At 31.3% G+C, this 19,843-nt stretch overlaps 1 protein-coding gene across 1 annotated transcript; it reads right to left on the reverse strand.

The window, feature by feature from the left end:
* Positions 1-9,122: 9,122 nt before the first annotated feature.
* Positions 9,123-19,025, reverse strand: LOC134692861 (EF-hand domain-containing protein D2-like). Its single transcript, XM_063553469.1, has 4 exons — positions 18,742-19,025; positions 15,355-15,502; positions 14,168-14,305; positions 9,123-13,587 (listed from the first exon to the last, which is right to left on the reverse strand). The coding sequence occupies exons 1-4, from the start codon at positions 18,900-18,902 to the stop codon at positions 13,456-13,458; spliced, it is 579 nt and encodes a 192-aa protein (XP_063409539.1). The 5' UTR covers positions 18,903-19,025; the 3' UTR covers positions 9,123-13,455.
* Positions 19,026-19,843: the final 818 nt, after the last annotated feature.

A 19,843-nucleotide genomic window follows, 5' to 3' on the forward strand; every position in this document is an offset into this window, starting at 1 on the left:
TGTTGCTTTTATCTGGTCACATGCCAATGTCTTTTCAATATTTTTTTGTTTTTCGATTGCACTTGTTCTTTGATGTTTGTACACAGTTTAAGATTATTTCAATAAATGTAAGACATTAAAAAATCAAAATTTGCATCACACGGTTATCCAATGAAATGAGTAACATATAGGAATTGAAATTAAACATGTAATATTAAATAAACTAAAAAAGCACAAGAGTTAAAATGAACATAATACATACCGTTTGCAAAGATGCTGGTTTAATTTGTTAATCAATAATTATATACATTTCGGAGACCATTATTCGGTTATTGACACGTCACTTATAAAGGTGCGAGTTTGAACAGGTAAATTAGATAAGAAAGGTTGCGATGAATAAATTATAATCAAACTTCAAAATGTTTTCATAGACGATTTCAATTACATTATCGGTTGCTCAAATTTCAGCGGCAAATATTTCATTCATGTTCAATACATGAACAAACTAGCCAAACAAAATCACAAAAATACTGAACTCCGAGGAAAATCCGAAACGGAAAGTCTCAAATCGAATGGCAAAATTAACTGATAAAACACATCAAACGAATGGACAACAACAGTCATATTCCTGACTTTGTAGAGGCATTTTTAAAAAGAAAATAGTGGATTGAACCTGGTTTTATAATATCGAATAAGTTAGGAAACGTATATCCCATATGCAGGTGAAGTTGGTATATTGCTACTAAGGTGTGGGAAATTGATAATTTCAAAAACAAATATCGTCTCGTTTGTCATAGATTCTGGTACTGAGATGACTGTGTATATCAAATTCGGGGTATAAGTCTAAAACTGATGCAACGATACAAAAGATATGTCCTGCATGAAATGGTGTCCGGAATGAAGACCGAGGAATTTTAAAACGCCACTGGAAGAGGAGTGTATATTGGATGTTGAAAGGCTTCTAAACATGCAAAGATCGTGGTATTCTCTTTAATGAGGCTACTGATTTAAAGTCTCTTTTTTTGGCCGTTCGTGGCAGTGAACTGCACATTAAGCACAGCCAAACGAACACCAATTTGAAATTGGTTTAACTGCTGTTTAGAAGAAGATCTAAGAGGCCCTAATTGTATTTCCCATGGCTATATAATCATGTGTTGCATGCTTATCGTTTTTCAAAGTCGTGTTGTTGATTATTTACGGGAAATTACAATATGTAGTAACAATTTGATAAATATCAGATCTTAACATGCTTAAGTTAAAGATATAATTTCTATGTTTATATTCATTTGTACTATGAAATTTCTTTCTTCTCCATTTCAGTTTTTGACGCGCAATGAAGTTAACATTTTTTTAGAACAAATTATACCAAAGTTCATAAACACAAAATGAATAACAATACCAGTTCCCTCTCAGATACATTTGATTTTAAAAGCTAGATCGGTGTTTTTTTTTTTTTTTTTATAATGCTTTTCCTATATCTTCTTTGTGCTGATTCTTTTATTTTGCATGAAGATGAATTTTAAATCTACTACAATGTAAAAAAGACAATAACAATCAAAACCAAGGAGTAAACGAAGACTCACAAAAACAAAGGACATTTACATCAACAGTTATAAATAATCAATAAGAAACAACACAAACTCAACTAAAACCGGGAGTGAAATCAGGTGCTCAGGGAGGGTAAGCATTTCCTGCACCGTATATGGCACTCGTCGTATTATTTCTTTGTACAGTTCGGTAATTATGGAAGGTTATAATGACTGTGGAAGAATATCAGATATGATTTCTGACACACTTTTGTCATAATGGTCAGTCAGCTCATGATGGTGACCATAAAACTACTTGAATGATGACCTTAATTTGAATGATTCATAGCCTTGTCTTAGCAACTTTTGAAAAAGCAGTATTCCTCGTTCAACAAAATCAAAGGACTTTGAGCTAGCTCTAAAGTAACGTATAAATTAAGACACATTGACCCCATATACTGATGCTGCTTGGATGTTTCTACACAGAAATGGAAAGTCATTTCGAGAAAAAAAAGTATAAATATGAAGCCGATTTATCTGTGTCGATAGTATCTTTAATTTCATTTCACTTGGATATTTTAAATATCTAGAATGTGTGCTGTTTATTTACTGATAAACGTGTTTTTGATACTTAATCAATTAACGATTTTATAACAAATGGAAACACAATGTCATTTAAAAAAAAATCTTCACAAGAAAGTTATACAGATTTGTGTAAAAAAAGGTAAAATATGGAATCTAGATATCCCTCAAACTTTTGAGCTATGCTACAAACTTATCTTTTTTTCTTTTATAGCACTAGTTAACAGTGATCTGAGATAGCAACAGACATTTTGAAATAAACAATCAGATGTCACATAAGAAAACTGAAAAGATAAATGTACTTTGGATAGTGTGCAGATGTATGTGACGTAATAGATCTTTACCCGCTGACTATCACCAAAATTAGGTTTCTAAATGAACGAATTTATTCTCATCACATCAGTTCATTTAAGTATTAACAATCTAAATGTAAAACGCCATGATTCTATATCCACAGGTTTCAGTACATTTAATATTGGCAAAATGAAAGGGTAACATTTGTTGTCATTTATAAGTCATCTTGGATCTATGTTTTGTTGTCTGTATAACAGAGGACACGACTTTGTCAAAATGAAGGAAAATATGAGGACCCTTTGCAAAGTACAATATTGCGCTATTGACTGGTATAACGGAGTACTCAACATGCTCTAATAGCTGAATTAAATGAGTGTTGTTATATGTCTACTAGGTAAGGAAATGCATTGCTTCGCTTCCACAACTCAAGTGTCAGTATACCATTGTAATGCTATATATGATAAAAGAATATGTGGTATCATTGCCAATGAGACTTTCTCAAAGAGCTAGACCAAAATGACACATAAATTAACAACTAAGGGTCACCGTATGGCCTTCAACAATGAGCAAAGCTCATTATGCAAAGTTAGTTATAAAAGGCCCCGAAATGACAATGTTAAACAATTCAAACAAGAAAAACTTACGGTCTTTTTTATGTACAAAAAATGAACAAAAAACAAACATTTAGCACACAAACAAACGACAACCACTGAGTTACAGACTCTTGACTTTGGACAGGCACATACATACAGAATACACATTAAACCTATGCTAAATTAAGTTAATCTTTATCATTCACCGTTGACTATCACTTAAAAACAGTTAACCTAGCTATTTTTGTAACAGAGTAGCACTACCCTGAAGTCGTTGACTGTCCTTTATAGTGGTACTACTGCAATAATATGAATTTCAAAGATAGATCAAAACGTTTAACAAATGTTATTCCAAATAAAAAAAAGTATACCAGCAGTGGCGTAGCTATACTATTTTCAAGTGTACACCCTAACCTCGGAGAGTTGGTTGAAGGCCTCAATCGGATCCAGATTATAAACCCTACCAGTGGTGGGCTCGAGATGGAAGCTCATTTCAGTCATTACAAATTAGTCAATAGCAAATTGAACATAGACTATTAGTCCGGGAACAGAGTTATTGTCCTTTGAAAATAGACCATAGTGTGAACAATGTGTTACCTGGTTACTTGAAAATCTTTGTATACTACTTTCAAATTTATTTCTATATGTTTAATGACTAAATAACTAGAAGGGGGATGAAATTACACTGTAAAACAAATTGTTTCATCTATTTCAAAGTAAAGTAGTGATTTGGTCCAGCTAAAAAGGTTAAAAATTAACATTTCGGAAGGTGTCAAAAAATTCCAACCATATGTTTAGTTAAAGCCGACGAAGGTTATTATGATTTTGGATATACTTGTCCAAAAATAGTACTACACACTGTAAAAAAAATATTGAGAAAGCGCACAAGGGCAGGTTGGATTTTTTTAATTTTCGTTTATTATCTAAAAGAAATACACTACGACATAGATGTAACTGTGTTCTCGAAACAGATAATAAGGTGCATTATGAAAATTCGTAAAGAGTTCCGATTAACCGTGGTTCTCGAGGCTGGGATTACCGCTTCATTTTAGTCCGTTAATGAGTCCATTACAGGATTTTAAATAAACAACTATTTTGTTCCGATTTTTTTCTTCTTGATCTTGAATATTAACCTCTGTGTAAGTTTCACGTCAATATCTGAAGGTTTTCAATTTAATCATGTAGAAAATATTAACAACAGGGCGTGAGGCCACCTATGTCTGTATGCCAAATTAAAACAAAATGTACTTTCAATATTTTGCTTAAGACATTTATCACAAAAACGCTTCTGCCAGATTTCATAGAAATCGATAAAGTTTTGACAAAATAATTGAAGTGTAACAAACTTTAACCACATAATGTATCTACTTGTTAACTGCAAAAAGAATTATAGAATAATAGGTAGTTTTGTTTTTGATACTGACTATATCATGTGGAATATCTAGACGAGCCCGTTCGGGCGAGTTGAGATATTCCATATGATATAATCAGTATCAAAAACGAAACTACCTATTATTCTGTTTATCGGTAGTTATGACGTCTCACAATGTATTGCCTAATATTTTCAGTGATACAGTTGATACTCGAAAATATACGGCAGTAAAATCAAAGGGAAAATATACGAATTACCGATAATTATTTTTATTATTAAAATAGGGGGAAAATTAAAAATATGAATTCATCATTATGTTCTGGATACACTGATTGAAAAGTAAATTTCGTCACCTTTCGTTCACAGTTACAAGATTTTGAAGAAAGATTTACAAGACGACTGATGTGCTATATATAAACCAGATTTTTTTGAATTATTGAGATTAAAATAATTTTTTTAACCAAAAATCAAGTGTACGCCAGGGCGTTTTGACGTAAACGTAGCTACGCGCATGCTGAAGCTAAGTTTAATTTTGGACCCTTTAGACCTTTATGTAGACCAATTTAAAAACAGGACCAAAAATTCAGAAATTCAATATGAATACAAGGTTGGATTTGGCATATCAAAGAATCCCAATAATTCATTTTTTTATGAAATCAAACAAATTTTAATTTTAGACCCGTTTGTTCCCTAATTCGTTGATCAAAACTTCCAAAATCAATCCAAACCTCCCTTTTGTGGTCATAAACCTTGTGTTAAAATTTCATAGATTTATATTAACTTATACTAAAGTTATTGTGCCAAAAAACAAGAAAAGTGCTTATTTGTTTTTATCCCCTAATTCCTAAACTATTTGGACTAACCAACGTGATACCAATATACGACCAAAAAAAATCATTTTTTGCGGTCGTATTAAAATTGACTATAAATAATATAGAATTACTCCTTAATGGGTCAACTGACTGTTTTAGTCATGTTGACTGATTTGTAGATCTTACTTTGCGAACATTATTGATGTTTACAGTTAATTTTTATCTATAATAATATTCAAGATAATAACCAACAAGAGGCTCTCAAGACCCTGAATCGCTCACCTTGATGTTTTGGCATTTGTCTTTTATTTAAGAGCTTTTTTAACTTAAAAGTGTCCGATTTCATCGTAGTTTGTTTTTTTGGTTTAATGTATATTTAAAAGTCTTCGAAAATGCAGGTTTTTTTTGTCATACTTCTATGCTTTGGTTTTTTGAAATATCAGCCAAAAACTGCACTTTATATTTATATTCTATTTCTAGCCATGGCGGCCATGTTTTTCAAAGCAACAGGAAATAAAACACAAACTTTAATCTAAATTTGGTTGGAATTGGTTCAGTGGTCCTAGAGGAAAAGATATTTTAAAGTTAGAATATTTATCAAAGGCACCAAGATTATAATTTACTACGCCAAACGCGCGTTTCATCTATATAAAACTCATCAGTGACGCTCAAATCAAAATATTTATAACGCACAGTACAAAGTTGAAGAGCATTCAGAATCCAAAAAGTTGTGCCAAATACGGCTTAGGTAATATATGCCTGGATAAGAAACTCCTTAGTTTTTTTCGAAAAGTTTTTGAAACAGGAAATTTATGAAAGAAAAAAAAGGACCACATAATTGATATTCATGTAAACACAGAAGTGTTGACTACTGGACTGGTGATACTGTCGGGAACGAAACGTCCACCAGCATCGACCCAGTGGTGTAATTGGTTATCATAGGTACCAGGGTTATAATTTACTACGCCAGACATGCGTTCCGTCTACACAAGACTCATCAGTGACGCTCAAATCAAAATATATTTATAAAGCCAAACAAATACAAAGTTTTGTAAAAAGGAAATTTATATTTTATGACAACATTATTGATATTCATGTCAACACAGAAAAAGAAAACATGATAAACAAATTGTGCAAATGTGTCATTAAAGGGCAATAACTCTTTAAGGGGTTAATTGAAAATTTGAATCAATATGAACTTATTTGTAAATCTTAATTGCTAAACACATTTGCTGTTTACAGCTTATCTTTATCATTAATACTATTCAAGATAATATCCAAAAACTGCAAAGTATCTCCCTCATGCAAAGCTCTGATTCCTTTCACGGCTATACTTTTTGGACCTTTTGGATTATAGCTCTTCATCTTTTATATAAGCTTTGGATTTCAAATGTTTTGGCCACGAGCATCACTGAAGAGACATGAATTGTCGAAATGCGCATCTGGTGCAAGAAAATTGGTACCGTTAATTTTATTACTACCACTGGGTCGATGCCTCTGCTGGACGACTATTAGTCCCCGAGGGTATCACCAGCCCAGTAGCCAGTACTTCGGTACTGGCATGAAAATACGGATTTTTTTGTGTTATTAAAATTTGCTGTTACAAAATATTAGAAATTATTATAAATTAAGGAATGTATCTCCCTCATGCAAAGCTCTGATTCCTTTCACGGATTTGGCTATACTTTTTGGACCTTTTGGATTATAGCTCTTCATCTTTTATATAAGCTTTGGATTTCAAATATTTTGGCCACGAGCATCACTGAAGAGACATGAATTGTCGAAATGCGCATCTGGTGCAAGAAAATTGGTACCGTTAATTTTATTCCTAAAAATTACCAATTTAGTGGCAGTAACCCAACAATGGGTTATTAGATTCATCTGAAAATTTCAGGGCTGATAGAACCCTACCTTATAAACACTAGGAAATATAAGCCAAAAACTGCATTTTACCCCAATGTTCTATTTTTTCACCATGGCGGCCATGTTTTTTTTACGAAACAGAAAATAAAACACAAACTTTATTCTAAATACCCTAAGGATCATTCAGCTTAAGTTTGATTAGAATTGGTTCGATAGTTTCAGAGGACAGGATGTTTGAAATAGTTTACACCGGACAGATGACGAAAGCCGACAACGACCGACAAGTGATGGCTAAAGCTCACCGTTCCTTTGGAACAGTTAGCTAAAAACGGCTAAAATTCCTTAAAATACCAATTTAGAGGCACCAATCAAACAACAGGTTCTCCGATTCATTTGAAAATTTCAAGGCAGATAGATCTTGACCTGATTAACAATTTAACCCCATGTCAGATTTGCTCTTAATGTTTTGGTTTTAAGAGATAAAAGCCAAAATCTACATTTTACCCCTATGTTCTATGTTTAGCCATGGCGGCCATCTTGGTTAGTTGGTTGGCCATGTCATCGTACACATTTTTAAATTAGTTACCCCAATGATGATTGTTGTCAAGTTTGGTTTAATTTGGACCAGTAGTTTCAGAGAATTTTTTCTGTAAAAGTTAATGATGACAGACGATGGGCGCAAAGTGATGAAAAAAGCTCACTTGGCCGTTCAGGTCAGGTGAGCTAAAATCTTAACTTATCAACACAAAACCCATCAAAAACTGGGGATGATATCAGGCACTTTGGAAGGGTAGTCAGATCCTGCTCCACACGTGGCACTGCCGTGTTGCTCATGTTAGTACCAACCCCGATAATAAGTCTAATAATGTAGTTCACATTCAGGAAAAGGGGATGGAATTGAAGTTACAACATTAGAAACATTTCGGATAACATCTGCAAAACAAACATTCCCTAAAGATCAATCAAATCGTGATGGAGTCCGTAACATTTAAACGTGTATTTCTTCAATGACTGATTGTGATGGTTCATTTTAAATTGATATTGCTTCAATGCGAACAGATTCTTCAAACTTAAAGGCGGTCTGGTATTTCATGTTCCAATTGCCTGCTCTGAATTGGCTTTCATAAGATGTCAATTCCATTAAATAGGTACCGTGTTCTTGTCTTTTTATGAGTTTTTTTTTTGTTCCTTGTATCAATATGATGAGACAAGCTCTCCACAACCTCTGTCCAGAATATATCTGTAATTCAGTGGTTGCTGTTAATGACTTTCTGTCATATTTGTTTTCCTTTTCGTTTTTAGCATTATCATAATTATTGCTTTGGTTTTCTAGTTTTGATTGTTTGACATTTTTCATCCCTAGACCTTTTAAGCTCAAGAAAAGGCATGAGTTTTGCTTATTGTTGAAAGCTGTACAGTGACCTAATGAAGATAAATACATGTCCTCTGATCTTTGATCAATAGTTGGTGCACTGACAATCATATTGTATCTCATTTTTATACATCATGACAGATATTTTTTTCTACAACTGACACTGGCTCAAAACAAAACCATGTAAAAATTGCAGCTTGACCACTTCCTGTTGTCTTTATCTATATATTCTATCAGACAGTTATCAAAGGTACCAGGATTATAATTTAGTATGCCAGACGCGCATTTCATCTACATAAGACTCATCAGTGACGCTCATATCAAAATATTTATAAAGCCAAACAAGTTAAAAAGCACACCCTTCAGAGTGATACTTCCTGCGATGTTGATTCCATGATATGTCACTTTTCTTCACAATTTGGGGCTCATTAAGGGTTGAAAATTAAGTTTTATTTTTGTTAACATTTTCATTATTTAAACTGTAGTCAGTTTAACTGCAGTTTAAAACGATTCAGTTCAATATCAACCTTTTATTGGATTCAGTACGAAACAGTTAAAATGCTCAGGAAACCAAACCCTTCCCAAGTTTCAAAGTCTCATACAAAGGTTTTAATATTTTTCTGACATTGACCTTAAATTGTTTATTATAGATTCTGTTTTCATGTGTTTTTTTTTTTTATTACTATAGAATATTTTTTTATAGGATAAATAAAAGAAGGCTAAAATAAATAGGTTGCAGAGATAATTTATGAGTAAACATAGCATACAAATCCGGTATATAAAATTAGGAATACATAACATAACAATATTAACAATCAAATCATGAGACCTATATATACCTAGCAAGCATACACATGTGGAGAAGGTATAAACACTTTCAGATCAATGTTGAGTGGCAGAAAAACTGATGAAAGTTAAATAATGGTTAAATTTGAAAAGTTTCGAGTTTATAATGCTCTTGAAAATTCTTTTCTTCAAGAATCATACATGCCCCTATGAACATATTACTACTGAAAACAATGATACTGAAAAAAGTTAGGAGTCATTAAAAACTAGTTCAACTTCTGTAAACCATTGCAGCTTCCGGTTACATATATTTAATAAATTCATAACTTCATGATCAAAATTAATATATTCTTATAGTTTATTGCAGTTTCATAGCATTTGTATAATTTTTCAACTAAAAATAAAAAATATTTTAAACTTAAAGAATGAAAAGCTATAACAGAACACATAAACAAAGAAGCACCAATTAAAACAGATCTTCCATTAATTTTTAATAAACTTCGACAGGGAAACAGTTTTGGCAACATATGATAAACTATTGACATCAGGGGTTCTTCAAAATAAAGTTACAAATACTCAAGATCTGAATAAGCACCACTTAAAATTTATAACAAACAATAACAAATAACACATCAGATCTTTAAAAAAAAATGCAGATCACTAATTATATAAGAAAAATTAACACCCTCATAAATATTTTTTCCTCTTTTCATCTGAAAAAACCTTGTCTCCCATTTCAAAAATAATATATCTAAATGACTAGAAAATGAGCTGTATGTAGTGTGCTATCATCTGATTAAAATGACAAAAGACATATAGCAGAAAATCTCTACAAGTACATTGATTTTATCAATAAATGTAGCGTCTTATATAAAAATGTCAAGAAATTAACAAAACAAAGATTTTTAAAAATTTCCCTAAAGGCTGCAGGTTCCTACACTCACAAGTAGGTTGAAAATATGGATAAATAAGGGTTTTTTTTATTTGCAAAGATTCAACAGCTGCTGATTTGTTTACTTTCTACAACAAAAATACTTTTTTGCCTGAACCGTTTCATGGCAAAATAAAATTTACCAAGGGAAGCAACTCAACAAAATTGGAGATAACAAAATTTGATGAAAAGATGAAATTTGATCAATTTCAGTATTTTGTAAATTCAGAAATTATTGCGATGTTTTTATTATTCATGTTATTGCAAAAATGTGACGGGCTTATAATCGCAATAATTTGAACTCACATTTAGTCATTTTTTATATGAATTAAACAGTCTAAAATGACAAAATTGCAATAATAAATGCACACAATAATTTCTGATTGTACAGAATCTATAAACACATAAACCTAGGAAAAATTACTAGTTAACAACAGTTGAGCATTATTAAGTATAACAATATCATGCATATAGCTTTCCTCAAACATGTGACAAACATTAGAAATGAAATTCAGAGTTTTTAGCATTTCAATTTGGGTTTTTGTAAAGAAATCATTACCTACTTTTACATCTTTAAAGCATATAGAAATAATATGTGGTATGATTTCCAATGAGACAACTCTCCATCAATCTCACAATGAGTAAAAAGTATATTGGTTAATTAAAACATTTTGCTTGATCAGGAGTTATCCAACACAAACAATAAACTAAAAATCAATGAATATTTGTCTACCTTGCTGTAGTAGTTTTATACTATAAACAAAAACAAAAACAGGAAATTTTTAGAATAAGCAGTTTCCCCATCTAACTTGTATTAAAATAAATACAACATGTTAAGACAAAACATTAGTGAAAGTAATTATCTTATTAATAAACATCATATCGTAATGTATTCATATATATCAACCAAGTTTAAACCCCTTGTTCTGTTTAAATATTATATCTGCCTATGATATGCAGTTAAAACAAAGTTATAGCATTTACACTGGTTATAATTTCGTTGCATACTAAAATCACATATTTTTTTTATATCTGCATTTATATATAAAATAATGAAAACCCATTTGATGGAAATGTATGTAGAAAATATGGATAAATATTCTATTTGCAGTATTTCTATGCCTGCTGATAGATTGTGACTAGTTATAATTTTTTGTGTCCATTAAAACAGACATGTCATGAAATATAAATTTAAATATTGTTGACATATTTTCACTTTTTAAAAGTACATGCTAAACAATGGTTTTGTTCAAGATTTCCCAATTCACTGAATAAAAAAGATTTTATGATGGAAGTTGGGCATGTTGACCTATATGTATTAACAAATACTTTTTTTAAATCACAATACATGATGTGCAAACTGAAAATTTGAAATATGGATTCAAAAATAAAAAAATAAGAATTTAGCTTTCACAGAAACTAAATTGTGATAGTTTTAATTTTGAGTGGGAAAAGTGTATAGAACAGAAAATAAATCTTATAGGGCCTTATGGCCAAAGATATGCATGAATTATATGGTTTATTATTTCAATCATTATTCTTGTCAACAAAATTTCAACATAAAAAATGCATTAGTAATACAAATGTTAAGAATACTGGCTTACTGGACAAAAAAAGATGATTTTATCTATCAAAACAGATATTTGGCAAGTTGCATTAATTTAATCAGTGGTTTTATAGTGCTTATTTATGAGGAGTGTGTATGGTACAAATGTACAAAAATTGTATAAAATTCTAAAAATCTACAAACACATGAAAGGGATAGCACTTGTATTGCTGTTCTGAGTCTTGTTGTTTACCAAATGTCTACACAGGTATCTTAAAAGATAACTTGTCAAGGCAGCCTCTTGTTTCTACTTGAAAGATCTCATTTAATATTAATGATTTTAAGTACTTTTTGACTTGGCAAAAAAACCCTTACATTTTTTATTTAACAAAGTAATTTTCATTTTAATTGTTTAAAATATTTATAATGCTGACAATCTTCTTAAATGTGAATGGCTATATTGTTTTATCGTATTAATGAGCATTGGTTATAATATTAAGCTGAAAAGACATGGGTTTTAGGAATGAGTTTATTTACAAGGTTTATACACAATGGTAATATTAAATGGTTGACCCTGTTTTACACATTCAACCCTGTACATTTCTTATGAAATAATATATCTAACCATATTTTTTTTTTGTCGTTTCCTTTGATTATTTCGTATCTGTTAAATCAGACATTTTTATCTTTTAAAATATCAAAATTCAATTGTTATAAAAAAATAAAATAATGGGAAAACTTTTGAATGAAATTAGTTTCGGTAAATATCATTACATCTTCAAGCTTTATACTTAGATAATAACTGTTTATGTGTTTAGCATTTATATTTCATCAATTGTAGTAAAAGCCTTATATGTTAAAGTATTTTTCTGTTTTATTTCTACATTTATGCAGCTGCATTTAGTACATATGAAACATATTAAAACAATAATAGTACACATATTAACACTTACAAAAATCTGTTCATGCCAGCACACATTTTGAACACACATATATAAAAACATATAAAATCACATAAGTTTTTTCAAGAAAATAACCATGTATTTCAGAGTTGCCGATTAAGCAGTATTTCCCCTTTAAAATGTTCTTTTAACTCTTTTAGTGGAAAGTTTTGTTTTGTCATTATAAAAATACCAGTGAACAAATGTTCTTTACAGTGATTGTTGAATATTAGTTGCATAAGGTGTTTTATCATTAACATTGATTTTGGAGGGTAGGAAATCCCCAACAACCATATTTTCTTAATTGCAAACATGAAGTGACATGACCCTCAATCAATGCCCCCAAAAATAATTCCTTGCATACCCTCATTTAAATGAACAGCCCTAATGTTCTTTTAGACAAATATGTCACTGATCATGATGTTTAGGACATGTAAAAATTCAAATAAAAAGGTAAGCCCAGTTAATGTCCAGTATGGCCAAACAACATAGGATACGAATTTGGAAATTTTGACCTCATGCTATTTTATGTATGAATATGCTTAATGTGAACAAACATTATTAGCATATGATCTCTCAATTGTTTGCTGAACTAGTAAACATTGTTTTATCCCTTAAAACCAAAACATGCACATAATTATCTCCCCTTTAAGGGCTGAAAACATGGTTATCTCCCTTAAACAACATCCTGAGCACAATTATCTCCCCTTCACATAAACAGTAATGGTTATTTCTCTTAAACAACATCCTGAGCAGAACTGTTTCCCCTTACATAAAATAAAAACATGGTTATCCCCCTTAAACAACATCCTGAGCACAAATATCTCCCCTTCACATGAACACATTTAACACATTTTATCAATTAAACACTGATGCCTTTTCTTTAAATGCCTTCTTCCTTTCCTTTGCTTCTTCTGCTTGCTTCTTCTTTTCCTCTTGTTCTTGTTTTATCTCATTTTCAAATTTCTTGTCCCTTGTTTGAACATCAATCTGTACAAAAAGACAACACAAAAAAACTTTGCAAAGGAATAACAAATCTTTCTGAACCTTAATATTGCCTATATAGCTATAGAAACTAAGTGTTTTATCTAAAGCAATTTAGCATGGTAAAACAACATGCCCTTTTTCTTTCAAGTAAATTGCCATTGCAGACCACTTAAAGAATTTAAAGAAATAAAATTTAAGAGGAGTATCTCTCCAAAAGAGTTGTATGTGTTTTAAAGAAAAAGTAATTAAGGTGGACTCAGTTTGGTCGCTGTCTGATTAAACTTTACTCACAACATGTGTTATAATGGCACTGTAGATTTTTTTTCTCATGGATTTCAATGTTTCAAATGTCATGAATGTATGATACTGCAGTATATAAGGATTTTGAGTTTTTGACTCAGAATTAATTTTTAACTAAACCTGGAAGTGTGGTAGTATGTGTCTGGAATTGTAACCTATAGATGTTTGAAGGAAATAAGACATCAACGGATGATTTAATCTTTTCAGAGTTTATATAAACCATAACTTTGTAAAATAACTTTATAAGAAAATCAAGAAGATGTCAAAATCATCAATCACAAACCTTCGCCTCAAAAAAGTTTTTGGCTCCTTTTACTCCTTCAGCATCAACATCTATTTCAGTCATATTGTCAAACAGAGCCATTAAACCACTGTCTGCATCTAACTCTCCTAAATTAGCTTTACGGAATATCAGTAAAAACTACAAGATAATAGTACATGTATCATTCATGTCAAACAGAGCCATTAAACCACTATCTGCATCTAACTCTCCTAAATTAGCTTTACTACGGAATATCAGTAAAAACTACAAGATAAACAACAATGTTGTCAAACAGAGCCATTAAACCACTGTCTGCATCTAACTCTCCTAAATTAGCTTTACGGAATATCAGTAAAAACTACAAGATAATAGTACATGTATCATTCATGTCAAACAGAGCCATTAAACCACTATCTGCATCTAACTCTCCTAAATTAGCTTTACTACGGAATATCAGTAAAAACTACAAGATAAACAACAATGTTGTCAAACAGAGCCATCAAACCACTGTCTGCATCTAACTCTCTAAATTAGCTTTACGGAATATCAGTAAAAACTACAAGATAAACAACAATGTTGTCAAACAGAGCCATTAAACCACTATCTGCATCTAACTCTCCTAAATTAGCTTTACTGAATATCAGTAAAAACTACAAGATAAACAACAATGTTGTCAAACAGAGCCTTTAAACCACTGTCTGCATCTAACTCTCCTAAATTAGCTTTACGGAATATCAGTAAAAACTACAAGATAAACAACAATGTTGTCAAACAGAGCCATTAAACCACAATCTGCATCTAACTCTCCTAAATTAGCTTTACGGAATATCAGTAAAAACTACAAGATAAAAGTACATGTATCATTAATGTCAAACAGAGCCATTAAACCACTGTCTACATCTAACTCTCCTAAATTAGCTTTACGGAATATCAGTAAAAACTACAAGATAAACAACAATGTTAGGGAATATTGATCAGTCTAAACTACAAGGCAATAGTCTCATTAGGGAATATCAGTCAAAACTATAAGATAAGAATAGCAGTCAAAACTACAAGATAAGAATAGCAGTCAAAACTACAAGATAAGAATAGCAGTAAAAACTACAAGATAAGAATATCAGTGTTAGGGAATATCAGCATTTATAGGAAACAATGAAAAAAAACTTCCAGATAAAATATAAACCATAAAGAATAAGATATAAGCAAACCTCTCTAAAGTTTATCTTTCCATCGTTGTCTTCATCAATCTCTTTTATCATGGCTTTGAGTGACAGATGGGTCTGAGGAGCTTCTAACTTTTCCATCATCAGTTTTAGTTCATGGAAATCAATAAACTTATCTTTTCCTGTATCATATCTGAAATAACACAAATATTAAGTTAACTTATCGAAAGATGCCTCTGTTTGACAATTTTTATTTTCTCCCTTGAATATAATGCAATGGATCAGGATTACCATGTTTACAGTCAGGGTAATTTAAATAATGATACATGTGTTTGTAAATAATTGAAACTGTCAAGACTTAAGATTGAATTCTGTTATCCTTGTTTTAAATTCTTTTTCATGTTTATAAGGTTTACAATGGTTTAAAATGGTTGTTATCTCAAAAATGTCATCCCATCTGATAGTGTTCTCCCCTGAGCCCTAGATACATGTACATCTAGACATTTTGAATATTTTCACCACAATTCTTTCTGAACATAATTTATTTAAAAATACATTTAAATCAATTAAATGCTTTGCTAAGGTTTGAGGTAAATGTGCTATATATAATTGCAGTTTCAATTTCTTTCTTTTTCCATTGACCTTGTCTTTTATAAAATTATCTACATGTATGTCCATGATGTCTAGGGAAGTGCTAGAGTGGATGGTACCTCAGGAAATGTCTTATAGTCCAGTCAAACTAAGATTTAACCTCAAACTAATTGCAACAGAAAATGTTTCAGTTCTAATCTATAGTATTATGCCCTTTATAAACACAGAAAAAAGTCCCTTAAAATCTAACTTGAGGAAAACTCAAAATCAGCATTTTAGATTTTCAATGGAAATTAACATTGGGAAGGGAGATAACTCTTGCAAAAATTAGTCTTTTTTGGTCAGTTTTTGGTTGTTTTTCTTGAAATTTATGTAGAGTATGATACTTTGATGGGGTTATAAGTTTGTTTTTGACTAAATTACATAATCTTCATCTCATGAAATGTACAAAACCGAAGTGTTATGGGTAGTTTTATTTTTTTCGCACATTTTTCATTCAAGAAATTGCAAATTTGAAGCTTTGTAACCATTTTGAAAAAATAATGTGAAAATTTGGTATTGTTTATATCTGTATATTATATTTTTTCAGCAACTTACTTATCTTAAGAAACTTTAAACCACAAAAAGAAGAATACATGCTTAATTATTTTTATTAAATTTGAGATTCTTCACCTTGACATGTTGAAAAATTCAATAAATGGTCAACTAATAAATTACGAAATCTAGATTATAGCTTGATGAAATATATGAAAACACCTTAGAGGTGTTTGTTTTACTCTAAAGACCGCTAAAAAAACAAGAATCAATACATTCTGATGAATAGAAGCGGTAAAGTTATAATTTTATATCAATTTTTATTGATATTTCTGCCTTTTTTGCAAGAGTTATTTCCCTTTTCAATGCAAATCTCCATAGGAATTTTAAATGGTGATTTTTTTAGTTTTCCTCAAGTTAGATTTTTTGGGACTTTTTTCTGTGTATATTTGGGGTATAATGCTAAAGATTAAAACTCAAAAATCTTCTGTTGCAATTACTTTCAGGTTAGGGTCAAATTTATGCTAGATTGACTGGACTATTATCAATCATGTAATAGTACAACTAGGACATCCTTCTAATTATGTCCACTCTCAGTCTTCTTGTATGGTCAACATTAAATGACATGTTTCAGTATATAACAGCATCACAATGATTTACCATGTTTACAGAAAAGTTGATATGGCAGGCGATATGGCATAAGTTTAAGGAAGAATTTAGAGCACAAGTTCACAAAATATGGCCAAGATATTTTTTATTGTGATATCATTGAGGTTGGAGGAAAAAAGAGATTCTCTTATCATCAGGAATGGTTTGAGGTGTTTGACAATGCAATGGCTTTTTTAAACCATTGAACCTCTGGGATGGGAATTTGTGGTTTACAAGGTACTGGATGGTTTGTTTATTGGAAGGCTTGGTGGACAAAAAGGGACAAATCACTTACCATTTATACAAGGTTCCACTCATCAAGTGTCTATTTTTGTAAAAATAAATAGAAATATAATGTACAAATATATGTACTGTACGTGTATGCATCAACTTTTCAACTTCTCTAATAAAAAAATATGAACATCGTTACATAATTAAAGATAACCACAAAATCGTATCAATATATATCTAAATGCTGAATTTGAAAACAGGTTCATGTTCAACTGTGGACCTTGAAAAATTCATTATTCTGAAATTTTCTGATTGAATATGTCACCTCTATGCACCTGGGGCCATAATTTGTTTCTATGACCATCAGAGACTGGAACCAACTGCAAACATCAGCGCTGAATTAGCAAAAAGTGGTGTCCTAAGGATTTGACCTCCAAACATTGCCAAACTTTTACAAATGACTGACACAATTTAAGTATTTTGCATTAGAAATAATAGTGAGGACCACCAGATTTTCTTTAAAGACCACAAGGGAAATTTTTGACACAGTTGAAGGATTTAGAGCTGCCTGAAGACATGCTCTGCTAAAATTTAGACAGTACCAAAATGATTTTCAACGTTTTTAAATGTACAAATGTTAATAGCCAATAGAAAACTTTTTGTGTTGTCCAACACTGCGTATAGTTTTTGTGGGACCTCATTCATTCACATATTGAAGGAAGAAGAAGAAATGTAGAAAAACCAAGTAATTAGGACAATACACCTAGCTTATCACTATTCCCTACTGAACCGAGAATCTGTCCCTCATAAACTATAGAGGTTATCAAATTATCAGTTTTCTATTGTGCTATCAGATATTTTGTTTTATGATGTCAACATTTTACGGTAACCTATGGAGTGTCCAGTAATGGCCGACAAATAGTGATGGATTTTCGTTTTTTCCAAAGAGGTGCGAGATGGTAAACAAAAGATGGGCAACTTTTCAGAAAATGGGGCAAGTTGGGTTCAAACTTGTGGCAATTAAGTGTGGGGCGATATGCCAGTAGAGCGATTGGTCATAGATTCTGTGTATTTAACCCAATAGCATGAATAAAAGTATTTGCACTTATGGTATTTAGCTGTATCTTGCCTCCGAATGACCTTAGATCGACTCTGAATCACCTTTTGACGTCAAGCAACAATCACTTTTAAATTGTGACGTCAAATATTTTAAATTATGATGTCAAAGTTTACGGGAACCTGTGTGATTTTACGTAATGGCGGACAAATTTGCATACAAGTGTAAATACGTCTACAGGCCAATACCGCTACTACATTTATGTATGTCGGGCCGGGGTAGTCCCTGCGAAGATTAATCAGCTACTGCATTGCTATACCAGTTATTTTCATTTAGACAAAATAAGCAACTGAACTTTTAGGTATGCTTACTTATTAAATATTTTCTGAAAGTCTTGGATCTGTTTACGGGAAAATTCTTTGAATTCGGTGTAAGGGTTGAAAACCTGGCTAGATTTAATGACAGTATCTTCATCTCCTTCGTTTATGTTTACTCTCCTTTCAAGCTTCTTCGCCAATTCGTCTGTTGCCATGATGCTTTCTTTAAAAATGTGTTGTTACAGTGACAAACGATCATAAAACATCACTTTACTTGGTACTTGACACTTCCTTCTTCCTCCCAATAATCACTTCCGGTTACTGTCAACAACTGAGATATACCACAAGAAGGCTTGTAATCCCGTACTTGTGAAAAAAAAAAGAGAAAATTAAAATTTGACTTGATTGATTAAATGGTAAATTCTATAGAAAATACCCTTTTTTACGTAGATTTCCAAATTACCAAATACAATTTATTTCTTCGTTTATTTAGAAGTATCATCGTTTATATAGATACGATTGATGATGCCGTTTTATGGATCTTATACATGTTATATAGTAGTGCTAAACATTGAGAAAGCTCATATTGTTTTCAGGTTAAAATCTTTTTATAAAAATCATATTTTCTTATTTTCATTGATTTTATTTTTGTTGAAGATTAATGATACGCAGTCCAGAGACATATATACACATATGTGTATATATGTCTCTGCGCAGTCAACTTCAATTTTAAGCCGTGAATGATCTCCAACCGTTATTTTATTGTTTAGAAGCTATTTTTAAATATACCACCATAGACGTTAAACAAGGCTAGCAATGTATTGATTCAATAAGTTATTAAAGTAAGCACGAAGACTCGAAATTAAAGTCAAGTGATCATCTTTGAACCACGAAGTTACCCAAGGCCTTAAACACGTCACAGTCATATTTATGATCTACATCGCATTAATTTTGTTTATACGATGCAAATAAATATATTTATATAGATGATCATTTTGCAATTTATTTTGTCTTTGCACTATAATTGGGTTTCAATCTTTATCATTTCTGTCTTAATTTGTAGGTCATTTATCTCAGGCTATATATAGATATAGGAAGATGTGGTGTGCGGAGTGCCAATGAGACAATTCTCCATGTTTTCTTTTCTTTTGCACCA

The sequence above is a fragment of the Mytilus trossulus genome, chromosome 12 (genome assembly GCF_036588685.1).
Source record: "Mytilus trossulus isolate FHL-02 chromosome 12, PNRI_Mtr1.1.1.hap1, whole genome shotgun sequence".
Lineage (NCBI taxonomy): Eukaryota > Metazoa > Mollusca > Bivalvia > Mytilida > Mytilidae > Mytilus > Mytilus trossulus.